The 13526-nt window shown below is 46.9% G+C and overlaps 1 protein-coding gene across 1 annotated transcript in view; it reads right to left on the bottom strand.

Annotated features, from left to right (window-relative positions):
* Positions 1-1078: 1078 nt before the first annotated feature.
* The window catches only part of LOC147124617 (uncharacterized), a 25371-nt gene continuing 12923 nt past the window's right edge, over positions 1079-13526 (bottom strand). Inside the window, exons 2-3 of the mRNA XM_085990526.1 lie at positions 6440-7219; positions 1079-2234 (exon numbers count right to left, since the gene is read on the bottom strand). Of these exons, the coding sequence (XP_085846652.1) occupies positions 1692-2234; positions 6440-7219 (1323 nt within the window). The 3' untranslated portion in view covers positions 1079-1691. The remainder of the gene's footprint in view (positions 2235-6439; positions 7220-13526) is intronic.

The following is a 13526-nucleotide window of genomic DNA, read 5'->3' as shown; positions in this document are numbered from 1 at the left end:
CAGGCCGAGATTCAAGGCTGCAATGAGCAGTGTGTGGCTGGAGAGCAACATCGACCCTCCCCTTTAAGAACTGGCCGGTGCCAGTGTTCCATTGCTAACTGACATCACCTGAGTTTCGCCAGCGCTCTGAGTTAGCGCCTCGCTCCTCGGCCTTTGCACCTTAAGACAGGTGTGTAGCGCCTGATTTAGTGCTGCAATCACCTCCAGGGGAGATAGACGCCAAGTTTGCAGTCGGAGGCGATAATTTGCGCCAGGTGCTAAACTTTGCACCCGGCCGATAACTGCGCCATAAACAGGGTGATACCGAATTTCTCCCCCTGTGAGTAGGAGGAGAAGGTGGAGTGAAGTGTGGTGCAGTGATTGTAGGAGAATGAAGGGAAACTGGGCAGAGAGGTATTGTGAGTAGTGAGTCTGCAGTTGATGGAGGCGTGAGGAGAGAGTAATTGAGGTGAGAGGTAAGATTCGTACCTTGACAACTCTGGTGAAATCATTTATAATTTTTCTGCATTGCAGCCATGTCCTGGGAGCTAATCTCCTGACATTAACCTTCTCTGCAAATTCTTCCCACTGGCAGCGGAGGTGCTACTTGGATGGCTTTCTGCACCCCCTCCCCACCCCACCTCCCCGCGGGGAGGATGAGTATCGCCTTCCTCCTGTCCACAGCCTGGACCAGAGCCTCCAAAAAGGCATTAGAGAATCCGGGGGAACGATCTGCGGACCTTGCAACCATTTCTCTCCTTACAAGTATTCCATCCTGTCTGTAGCCAGAGTGCATCTCCCCTTTAAGAGGTGCTGGCTGCAGATTTAACCCCCACCGCCAATCACAACTCAATAATTTTAACAAGCATGGTCGGAATAAGTAACAACGGACTATCACCTGTACTATGCCATGAAATTGTGGATGCATGAATCAGTCAGAAGGATGAGACTGCAGGACCAATCCTACAAGCAGCAAACTATTTTCTGTATCCGGTGCAATATAGGTCCAGTCCACTTTAATTTTTGATTATATTTTAAGTTACTGCTTTAGGCATTTGTTTTTCTCATCCTCAGCAGCTTTCAAAAAATAGCATCGGGATTCAAATGGGAGCACAGGCGTTTTCATTACAACTGACAGCTCCTCAGGTTTTAATGCGTCTTGGGAGGATACGCACAATTGGTCTTACTGTAGTCCACCAAATGTACAGCACTGCTCTACAGAAAGCAATGTGCAACAAGGAATGTTGGGAGAAAGTTAAGCAAATATGCACCATGTTTCAGCATCCAGCCTCAGACATATGGCAAAGGTGGTGGCTCAGATTAGGACGTTAATCACATCATAGTAATTTAAAGAAAAAAATTAATTCTGATTTTTTTTTTAATATATAAATGTGGCCATCTTTTCCAAAGTTTAAGCCGATTAGAAGAAAAAATTTCAGTGTACAGCACATTACCCTCTGTCCCAATGATCAACATGTCTATTATGTACCCATTTGTTTTATTATCAGACAAATACTAGACTTCTACGCAGACAGCTTAAGTTCAAATTCCAGCATTTACTACTGTTCCAGTGGATTTGTTTTCCCTGTCCTCAGCTCAGCCACTAGATGTACTTTGCAGTAGCAAAATTCTCCATTTTAAGGGAAAACAGCACTAGTGGGGAACTAATGGAGGCATTTTTTCTATACAACATGTAACATGACTGGTATAACTCACCTGTTCCTGACTTTTACATTATCCTGTACATGAATCAATATTTGTCTGGATTGTGGTGGCTGAATAATAAAGCAATTACTAATTTTAGGGTTCTGTATGTTGTTAGTAGGTGCAATTGTCTTGCTGTGTGATAATTCATTGCATGTCGCTTGTAGACCACTGGGTTTTAAATTATTCTTGAAAACTGTTTCTGAGTTTTGCGTCCTTAGTATTCTTTCTCTTTCACTGTGTTCAGGCAGTTTGTCTGAGAGATCCTCATGGTCAGGAGACATTGCTTTTCTTTTTTTATCTGCTGATTCTTTGTTAAAATGGAAGTTTTGTTTTCCACAAGCAGGAGACTCACAGCAGGAACAGGTAGAGCTTGTAGCAACTCTTTTCCTAAAAGATTTTCGTAGGATGGTCGAACCAGCTATGTTATCTGGCTGTGAAGAAGTTGTCAAACATATATCTGTTGTATCAAGAATTTGCCCTTTTGCTAACTTGTCTATAGTCTCACATTTAGAAGTATCTGCTTCAGTTTCGTTCTTACCATTTGAAAACTGTAGAATAAACAAAAAGAACAAATTTATCCCAGAATTCACTTTTCTTTAACAGTTGAATAGCCTATAGAGGGAATCAGCGACTTAAATCATTCTTATCGTACCATACCGCGTCCTACCCGTCAAGACTTCTTATTTCCACATCTCCAATGTTGCCCACTTCCATCCATACCTTAGTCACACCCCGCTGAAAATCTTACATATCTTTTGTCGCCTCCAGATATGACTACTTTAATGCTCTTCTCCCTCCATAAATTCCAACTTATCCAAGACTTGGCTACTTATAACCTGCCCCACACTAAGTCCCACTCACCCTTGTCTTCACTGACCTACACTGGCACCCTATTGTGCAACACATTACATTTTAAACCCCCACTTTTGTCTATAAATCACTCCACCACTGTAATCTCCTCCAGCCCTATAACCTGAATGCTTCATTCCTCTGGCTCTGGCCTTCCATACATTCTGTCCTCCTCACCCGACCATTGGTGGCAAAGCCCACAGCCCCTTAATCATATTTTTGGGAACTCCGTCCCTAAACCTCTGTACCACTTCCCTGTGGTGGGACCAACAGTGCATTTCCTTAACCAATAAGATTTAAGGATTAAGAAACTGAGGAACGATGGAGAAGGAGGGTGAATTAGAGACAAATCAGGTACAGAAAAAGAAATAAAGAGAGGGAAAGAAGATTGGATTACGAGAGAGAGAAAAAAGAGACAGAAAGGAAAAGTAAGAAATACATTTTAAAATTGAAAATTTGACATTTAAAAAATCTCTAAGAATAATTTACCACCTGAAGGAATGAAACTCCACTGTTTAAATTGTTCAATTTCTGGGCCAGGGAGGGAAATTGGAACTGCATTAACAATTATCACGTCGTTAAAAAGGTACTTGCGCCCTTAGTAACCAGATTTTCTGCGGTGAGTTTAATGGGCAATTAATGTGCAAATTCAGCAAGTTAATACAACGACTGCTAATAACTTTTTAATATACTAGCAAATCTCCCATGGAGTTGCTCACGGTCAATTGGTGGAGACTCTGTTTTATACAGATCTTTATGCCAAGTAAGAGATACTGACATGGCCATTGATTTACAGTGACGGAATAGTCAAATTCCATTTTTATTAGATAGCATTCTGGGATTTTTAATGGTGCTTTGAGGATTTAATTCCATAACTTTGTCCGTGATAATGCATTACATTTTTGTCTCTTATGGGTTTTAAGGCTGAAAACACACTGCAAGATGATATGCAAGATGCACCAGTACCAGTTTGAGTTAGATACCTGATGGTAAAAATTCCGGTGCTGCCATTGTGCCACCGGAAATGCAGCAGGTCTTCAGCCTACTGATTTGCTCCTGCCAGGATCCTGTACCAAATTGCATGGATGGTGTCATTAACATATTGGCAGCAGTACCAGTAACATCACCCATCCAGCACCGGAAACAGAAACGTGAAGCAGCAACTTGCCACTCAACATGGGAATCTAGGGTCAAAGAAAACATGGAAAAGTTGATGGTTTTCTTGTGATCCAATGCTGGCAGACCCAGAATGGCCCTGGATGCATTCGCACCCGTACGACCAGATTTAGGAACAGCTTCTTTCCCAGGGCTGTCATCCTACTGAACTCCACAAATAAACTCTAAAGCCTGCACATCTGCCAATGCACTTTATTATGGTTATGTTTATGTTAATGTATTACAAGCCAAATGTATGTTGAATGTTTAAATGTCTTAATCTAAATGTACACTCTCGGGAGCTGCAAGCCTACATTTCATTGTACTGCACTTGTGCACTAACAATGACAATAAAAGTTGATTTGATTTGATTTGATTTGAATCACTTACCATTCAATTCTTGCTTGGTGGGGTCCACATACAACCCAGAAAGGCATCAATGTCTGCGCTCTGTCCCCAAGCTGGTGTTGGGACATAAGAAGTAGGCAGAAGAAGCACCTGCTCTCTCCCCTTTTCAATTTGCTGTAGCTAAACTGAAGGGACAGAAATCTGAAGGGGCTTGGGTTCCACCCCAAATTCTGGTGCCTCCACCAACTAAGCCTGAATTCTAGCTCTAGAAATTCGGGTCTCCACGGGTGAGTACACATGGGGTACTCACCCGTAAGCCCAATGGAAGTGCCGGTTTCCTGCATGCACTGCGCATGCGTGGGAAACCGGCACTTCCGTTCCCCTGAACGAAGAGGTTCAGAGGTCGAATGCGTGCGCAGGAAAGGCTGCGTGTGCGCATGGAACTTCGTTTTTTTTTACAGGTTTTCCCAGGAGGGTAAGTCTCCAGAAGTTGGACATGTAAAAAGCAGGCATAAGGCCTGCTTTTTACAAGGTAAGTGGTGAATTAATTAAAATTAAAACATTTTTTCCACAGGTTTATTATTTTTAAATACTTTAAAGCAAGGTAAGTTTATTTTTAGCCCCGTTAGAAAATAAAAAAATTTTCAAAAATGTCAATTATTGTTTAAAATAGTTATTTCATGTAATTTATAGTTTATTTAAAAAATGTGATTTAAAAAAAAATGTATTTGAAGATTTAGTGCTGTTTTGGGGCCGTAGTATTTATAAGTCTTGACAGCTCTTCCTGTCAGACTTATGAATGGAGCATTCCCTGCTCCGATTGGCTCCCCATGGACCACGTGATCCCAGGGGACGCATCGAACTAACTTGCCCCTGGGATACGCAAGCACTGCGCGCCGGCAGCTGGACCAGGCCCCAGATCGGAATCCCACGGGGGCCCACAGCTCAACGGCCGGCGCGCAAGGTAAGTGCAGGTCGGGGGCTTACACCCGCGGGAAGCCCCCGACCCGAATTTCTGGGCCATTATTTCTGGGCACTGGTATTTAACACTACTCAGTATGGGGAGTGGGGTTAGCTACACCGGGGATGATATCAGGCTTTGATAGCACTGGAGGATGGTCCTGGACTTTGGTGAAATGTTCACCTGTTGAGATAGGGTTTTGCTGTGGCAAACAGAATTCCATTATAAGTACTGATATAGGCAGTTTCAATTACAAAAGCAAAATACTGCAGATGTTGGAAATCTGAAATAAAAACAGAAAATTCTGGAAATACTCAGCAGGTCAGGCAGCATCTGTGGAGAGAGAAAGAGTTAACATTTCAGGTTGATGACCCTTCGTCAGAACTGGAAAAAGCTGAAGATGGAACAGGTTTTTAAGCAGGTGCAGGGGCAGGGAAAGGGGGGTGGGGATGAAAGAACAAAAGGGAAGGTCTGTGATAGGATGGAAGGCAGGAGAGATTAAGAGAGATTAAGAGATGGTGCAAGACAAAAGGAGATGGTAATGGAACAAGTTAAGAAACAAAAGATGGCTCTAGCTGAAGTGTAAATGACACTGGCAGAATGAAAGACAGCTGCCATGTGGGAGAGAGAAAAATAATAAATAAAATAAATGGAAAAAAAAGGATAAGGGCAGAGGTTATGGTCTGAAATTGTTGAACTCTATGTAGGCTGTAAAGTGCCATTGGAACAGTGTAAGAGGCCGAGGACGGAGAGGTCAGAGTGGGAGTGGAGCGGAGAATTAAAGTGACAGGCGACCGGAAGCTCAGGGTCACCCTTACGGACTGAATGGAGGTGTTCCGCAAAGCGGTCACCCAATCTGCGTTCCGTCTCCCCAATGTAGAGGAGACTGCATCATGAGCAGCAAATACAGTATACTAAATTGCAAGAAGTATAAGTAAATCGCTGTTTCACCTGGAAGGAGTGTTTGGGGCCCTGGACAGTAGGAAGGGGGGAGGTAAAAGGGCATGTGTTGCATCTCCTGCGCTTGCACGGGAAGGTGCCAGGCGACGGGGAAGGGGTGTTGGGGATGATGGAGGAGTGGACCTTTGGAATGCTGAAAGGGGAGGTGAGGGGAAGATGTGTTTGGTGGTGGGATCATGCTGGAGGTGGCGGAAATGGCAGAGGATGATTTGGAGGCTGGTGGGGTGAAAGGTGAGGACAAGGGAAACCCTATCGTGTTTCCAGGAGGGAGGGGAAGGGGTGAGAGCAGCTTTTTCCAGTTCTGACGAAGGGTTATCGACCTGAAACGTTAACTCTGTTTCTCTCTCTACAGATGCTGCCTGACCTGCTGAGTATTTCCAGCATTTTCTGTTTTTATTTTAGGCAGTTTCAATGTTAGATGGTGACATAAAAATATAACTCAAAATCATGACAAAGGGACTAAGGCTTGTGGATCTTTACCTCAATACTTGTCTGATCCAGGTATTCAGATTTCCTTGAGGGTTGTGAGTGTAGTTCAATATCTGTTATTTGTGTGAGGTCATCATCAGCTTGTGTATCACTAACATGCAGAGCAAGTACACCAGTCTCGAGTCCTAGGTTGTCTTGAGTGGTTGAATCAATTGCCGATTTATCATTTGCTGATGGCAATGTCTCTGTGACTGGTATAACTGATATCATCAATGGCATCTTGTTCAGTGCTGCCAACAATTCCACAGGCAATGCATCCCTTCTTTCTGCCAATGGCTCAACTGTTGTTGAACCATCACTCAATGCAACCTGAGAATCCATCAAAGGTGACATATTTGTTGGTGTAAGTGAGTTAGTTATAGATTCATTGCTCAGTGGTCTCAACAAATCTACTAGTGGTAATCCACTGCCTGCTGCTTGTGACTTTGTTCTTTGTTCAACATTGCTTTGTGCCACCAAGGTCTCTTCCTGGGGTAACGTTCTCATTCGTGTCAGTGAGCCCTGCATTGGCTGTACAGCTGTTTCTGTCTCAGACGGCATTGCCTTTGATATTAATGCTTCCACCATGGACAATTCACATTTTGGAACAGTGAATGGTCCCAGCGGTGATGCATGTCTTGAAAATACTGATGGCGTATTTGGTGATGTGCAGTCTGTTGCTGACAAGTCTTTAGCTGATGATACCCTCCTCTCTCTTGTTGATGTGCTGGGGGTAATAACAGCACCAGTGAGCAGATTTATTTCTGGAGTGTCTTCTTCATCAGAAATTTCCTAAGAAAAATTGCACATCTTATTTTGATTGCTGACAAAGATAACCAAAACATTACTATACACAATATAAGGGCCGCAAAATTTGGGGTTTAGCGCCGGCCGGTAAGGCCGGTTTTGATGAAAAAATGACGTCTGACTCGCTTCTGCCCACTTCCGGCGCGTCCTGCGGCGGCGGCTGCCATTTTGGGTAGTTTGGTAGCGCTACAGTTGCCAGCGCTCGCTCCACATATTTAGGTGAGGCACATCGTGACATCAATGAGTGTCTAACACTGATTTAACGCACGATTTCCCATTTTGGACCTTGCCTTTTCCATTTAATGCCCTCTGCTAATCATAACTAGCTGACCAAGCTAACTTGCTTTTTCATTTCTACTGGCTCTGTCTAATGTTTGTGCAACTGTTTGGAGCATTCAAGAATTGGTTAAAGTTGCTGACGTCACAGGGAGTGTTGCTGCAAGTGGAGAAGGCCTTGCTTCTCATTTAAACGGTTCTGCTCACACCACTTGCTCCCAGTCATGGGGGCTCTACTTGCATACTCGAATATGATAGGGAGATGGAGCGGAGGCAGCGAAGCAGAGGACAAGGTGCTCGCAGAGGGTGGAGGAGGAGGGGCAGGAGGGCTCTCAGCAGGAGGCCTTACCCACCTAGGGTCTTCCGAGAGCACTTCTCCTACCTGCACTTAAACCAGGAGCAGTGTATTCAGAGGCTGCGCTTCACCAAGGAACTCTTGGTCACAGAACTCTGCCACCTCCTGGAACCAGGCCTGCAGCCTCAGAGCAGGGCGACGACGAGTCTTCCAGAGGCCCTCAAGGTCACCATGGCCCTCAATTTTTTCGCCACCACATCTTTCCAGCCTACGGCAGGCAACATAACAAACATCTCCCAGTTCGCTTTCCATCGCTGCATCTGGGAGGTCAGAGGCTCTGTACTCCAGGAGAAGGGACTTCATTGTCTTCTCTCTGAACAGCGAGAAGCAGGACGAGCGCATATATGGCTTTGCCAGGATAGCGGGCTTCCCCATGGTGCAGGGTGCCACTGCCTATATACATGTGGCTTTGCGGACACCGTATACCAATCCTGTGATGTTCCTTAAGCGCAGAGGCTATCACTCACTTAATGTGCAGTTGTTGTGTGACCACGCCCAGCACATCATGATGGTGAATGCCCGCTATCCTGGCAGCAATCATGATGCCTTCATCCTGCACCAGTCTGGTGTGCCAGCAATCTTCCAACCACCACATCAAACCCGAGGGTGGCTGCTCAGAGACAAGGGCTATCCGCTCTACACCTGGCTGATGACTCCCCTCTACAACCCCACCACTTGTGGCCAGCACTCATATAATGAGAGCCATGCTGTCACGAGGAATGTCATCGATAAGATCATCGGGGTGCTCAAGCAACGGTTCCGCTGTGTTGACCACTCGGGAGGAACCCTCCAGTACTCGCCAGAGCGGGTGTCCCATTTCGTGGTGGTCTGCTGCATACTCCACAACTTGGCCATCGTGAATGCACAGCCCTTGCCACCACAGATTCTGTGACCACCTCAGAAGGAGGAGGAGGAGTAAGAGGGAGAGGAGGAAGAGGAGGAGGAGGAGAAGGAGGAGGCAGGCAGCACATTCCCGAAGGGCTCTCCGTGAGCACCTCAGCAGACTCCGGTTCCAGTGAATGAAACCCCAGATCCCCGTTGCTCACCACTTCCCCATCATACCATCCTTCTGTCACATAAGATCATAGCATCCTCCTGGGCACAAAGCTGAAATGAGAGCCACCAGAAAACACACCTTCCAAACATAATTCATATATTTATCAAATTCAAATCAAAAGAACAAAGTCAACTAATCATAGAAACATAGAAGATAGGAGCAGGAGTAGGCCATTCGGCCCCTCGAGCCTGCTCCGCCATTCAATGAGATCATGGCTGATCATCCAAATTCAGTACCCTGTCCCTGCTTTCTCCCCATATCCCTTGATCCCTTTAGCCTTAAGAAATATATCTAACTCCTTCTTGAATATATTTAATGAATTGGCCTCAACTGCCTTCTGTGGTAGAGAATTCCACAGGTTCACCACTCGCTGGGTGAAGAAATTCCTCCTCATTTCTGTCCTAAATGGCTTACCCCTTATCTTTAGACTGTGACCCCTGGTTCTGGACTCCCCCGCCATTGGGAACATCCTTCCTGCATCTAGTCTGTCTAGTCCTGTTAGAATTTTATAAGTTTCAATGAGATCCCCTCATTCTTCTAAACTCCAGCGAGTATAAGCCCAATCGACCCAATCTCTCCTCATACGTCATTCCTGCCATCCCAGGTATCAGTCTGGTGAATCTTCGCTGCACTCCCTCCATGGCAAGAACATCCTTCCTCAGATAAGGCGACCAAAACGGCACACAATACTCAAGGTGTGGTCTCACCAAGGCCCTGGTAATCACCCTTGTGCATTCCCTTAGTGTCTGTCATTCATTTGCCTTTTCCTATTACAGTGTTCCTACGAAGTGCTCCCCCAGTGGCTGCAGCATGGTGGAAGGCTGCTGACTTTCAGGCCAGAATTTTGCTGGCACTCAGAGGGCGGGTTCGGAGGTGGGTCCGCTGTCAAAATCAAAAAGATTGACAGCGGGTCAGAATCCCGCTGTCAACCCACCTCCATGTCAGTTTCCCAAGTGTCGGGTCTGTCTGTGCTTCACAGACCCGACACCAAGCGGCAGGTGAGCCAACTCAGATACTTAAGAGCTTGTTAGAAGATAGTTAAACACCATTTTACCATGTAGTTACCATTTTACCAGCTTTCTCACGAGGTTCCCGGCGCTCAGGGATCACGTCAGGTAAGTAGGTCGGGCTGTCAATGACTCTCCATTCCTCTGAATAATTGACAGCTGCAAAAGTGGTATAAACTCTACCATTTCACAGCTGTTCACTTTCCAATGTGAGAAGCTGGAGCCTTCAGGACTTGGAGCACACTTTTGAGCTTTATGCAGTTAGGAAGTGTTTGGAGTAAACTCTCTATCCATTGTCACCTCCTTGGAACAACCTATCTCACCACTGACAGATTGCTTCTGTCATCTCAACTTCAGCTGCCATCTATTCCATCAGCATCGGTGCCCTTCAAAAAATCTCACCTTGGTCCTCAGAATCCCACCACGATCAGCCCCAACCCCAACATCACCAGGCACACCAGCAGCGCCAACAACAACACCAACCTTCTCCACAATCACCTGATGCTGGACAGGACACAGGGCATCAGTACCCAACTACGTTGCTGCACAGGTGGCCAGGGATGGCCTCACCATGGCCAGATTTACTTCACTTGACGCTTTACACCCTGGCTGCCACATGATGCGCCAGGTTGGCACCACACCAACACCATAATGCATCCCTGCAATGCCCAAGCCATTCCTTTCACACTCATGATCATTGCGGGGGGTGCCCTTATGTCTCACCATTCGCTACAATTCACTAAGCCACTGCCAAAGGTGCACACAGATCTGTCCAAGAACGCAAAGTGCTGAAAATAAAGGTTTCAATGTTTGACAACATGTTAGCAGAAACTCTACATGAACATTGGCTAAAAGACCCAAGTGCCTACCCTTGTGTGTTGTTAGTTGCTATGATTGAACAAGGATGAGGGTGAGTGTGAGGGGTGGCTAGTGAGATGGGGATGTGATAATGTAGATAGAGAGGGATGGGTGGAGGTGCAAGGTAAGTTGGTGTAAGGATGTGCAGGAGTAGGGTAGGGAAGGCAGAATGATGGGGATGTGATGAGTGGCACAGCAGGATGAGGTTGAGTGTGGCTTTGCAGTAACGTTTTGTGATCTACTGAGATCATTGAAAGGTTTGCGCCACTGCAGCCTGGTCCTAACAACATCCCTGCTTGTGCCCTCCTGTGAAATGTGCTGCGTTGGCCTCCTGGGGAGGTCTCTTCTGCCCATTGGAATGGAAGAGAACCTCCCTGTGTACTGTGACTCCCTCCATAAGCATATGGAGTGCGTCATGAGAGAGCCTGGGTGCAGCTGTACACCTTTGTGCAGTGCTTGTCAGTGTTTGCAGTGCCTCAATGCTGTAGAACACTGACAGCACAACTGTCAAAATGAATGTGCACATGGCTCCTTTAAGGAAACCGGCTGATGACGTGTCATCAAATGACGCCATCAGTCTCACTTCCTTTTAATTGGCCGGGAACCTCGCAGGGCGGGCTTAACAAGCCCAATCAGGGTAATATCACTTCAACAGAGCACGATGGAGCGGGGTCGCCATCCGCCACCTACCTCGGCCACATTTAGCCCGCCTCAGTTGGCCAAATCGCGGTCTCAGTGTGGGAGACTGTTCTGGCTGGCTGACAGGCAGCAATAAGGGCACTAGTGGAGTGACAGTGGTGGGAGTACGAATGCTGTCATCCTGAGAGAGGATAGCAGGTTCTTGCTCCACAGAACCACTACAACTCCCTTGGGACAGTGCCTCAGCATTCCTAGCCATCGGTTGGAGCACAGATTGCTGGACTGCTGCGACAACCTGCAAGCCCCTTTTGATACTTGTAACCCAGCGACGATGGCAGCAGTCTGAGCTTGCGTGGCAGCAAGCTGAGACTGCAGGAGAACAGTCTGCGCTTCCACTGCAGCACTGAGACGTTGGGTCGTTTCCGCCTGTGCTGCAATGAAAGCTGCAACATCGCCCATCACACCCAGTATCATCTTTGGGTCCACATGGTCTCTCATGGAGTTGCTCATCATTTCCAGCCTGGAAATCATGGGCTCCAAGCTCTGTTCAAAACCTCGTGCCATGTTGGAACCGGACTTCTCCATGCTCCTTGACACTGACAAGAGGCTCTCTTCTCTGGCAGGCTTGCCATTGCACCTAGCATTTCTGTGTGCTTGCCCATCACCCTTCTTATGAAGGCAGCAGAACTCATGCGCGAACTCGCCCTCTGGGGAGCTGGCACCTGAGCTACCCTTTGCCTCTGGACTAGCTGCAGCCCACTCATGCAAGGTGACTCACTATGTGCAGATCCCGCCTCTATACTACCATCTAAGGTACTCGCAGTGCCATTTTCTGAGCTGGTGCCTGGGAGTATCAGATCGAATCAGACGGTGCCTCTTCTTTTCCTTCACTCTACTCCTCCATAACATCGGGGACAGTCTGTGCTGGTTGCAGTTCTTGGGTATCTGAGAAAAGGCGAGGAGATTTTCAGATGCGGCACTGGAAGTCTCGGTCCTGGGGGTTCAAAGACACCATCAGATCCTCTACCCGCAGGGGCGCAGGAGGCTTTCAAGGCAGAGCAGCAGAAGGCTGTGGGAGAAGATCGCTGAAGCAATCAGTGCGACAAGCATTGTCCCCAGGACCTGGATCCACTGCCACAAAAAGTTCAATGACCTCACACAAGTAGTCAAGGTCAGTGAATCATAGAATCATATAAAGATACAGCACGGAAGGAGGCCATTTCGGCCCATCATGTTCGCGCCAGCCAACAAAGAGCTATCCAACCTAATCCCACTTCCCAGCTCTTGGTCCGTAGCCCTGCAGGTTAGAGCATCCCAAGTGCACATCCTAGTACTTTTTAAATGTGGTTAGGGTTCCTGTCTCTACCACCCTTTCAGGCAGTGAGTTCCAGACCCCCTCAACCCTCTGGGTGAAGAAATTTCCCCTCAAATCCCCTCTAAACCTTCCACCATTTACTTTAAATCTGTGCCCCCTGGTTTTTGACCCCTCTGCTAAGGGGTCGTCAAATGCATCTTCAAATGCCATATCCCACAAACTGCACCACTAGCCTCACACACTGCTCAATGCACCACACCTCCATCACTCACCTACCATCAATCTCTATCAATCACCACTCATACCTCACAAACATTGCTTCACTTCACTCTCACACACTTACCACTGCTGCAAGACTCACACACACATCTCACACCTTGCACACACTGCCAGCTATTCAACCATGGCCATGGCAGGCAGATCACCCAAGATGGCGGCCGCCGCGGGACCCATTGGAAGTGGGCAGAAGTGATGCAGCCGCCAGTTTTCCTCCAAAACCGGCCTTATCAGATGCAGAATTTCATGGCCATAGAGTATGGGAGAGATTGTAGGTCTAGAGGAGGTTACAGAGACAGCAAGGATGATAATTTTAAATTTGAGGGATTGGGAGACTAGGAGTCAACGTAGGTAAGCAACGATGGGGTTATGGATGTGCAAGACTTGGTCCAGAATACAAAATGCGCAGAAGAGTTTTTGATGAGCTGAAATTTGTGGAGGGTAGAGGATGAGATGATGGCCAGAAGAGCATCGGAGTAATTCGGTCTGGAGGTGACAAAGGCATGTTT

Source organism: Somniosus microcephalus, chromosome 1 (assembly GCF_052327205.1).
Source record: "Somniosus microcephalus isolate GS21.2 chromosome 1, FLI_Smic_1.0, whole genome shotgun sequence".
NCBI lineage: Eukaryota > Metazoa > Chordata > Chondrichthyes > Squaliformes > Somniosidae > Somniosus > Somniosus microcephalus.
The sequence above is the reverse complement of the archived record's forward strand: the minus strand, read 5'-3'. Positions and strand labels throughout refer to the sequence as shown.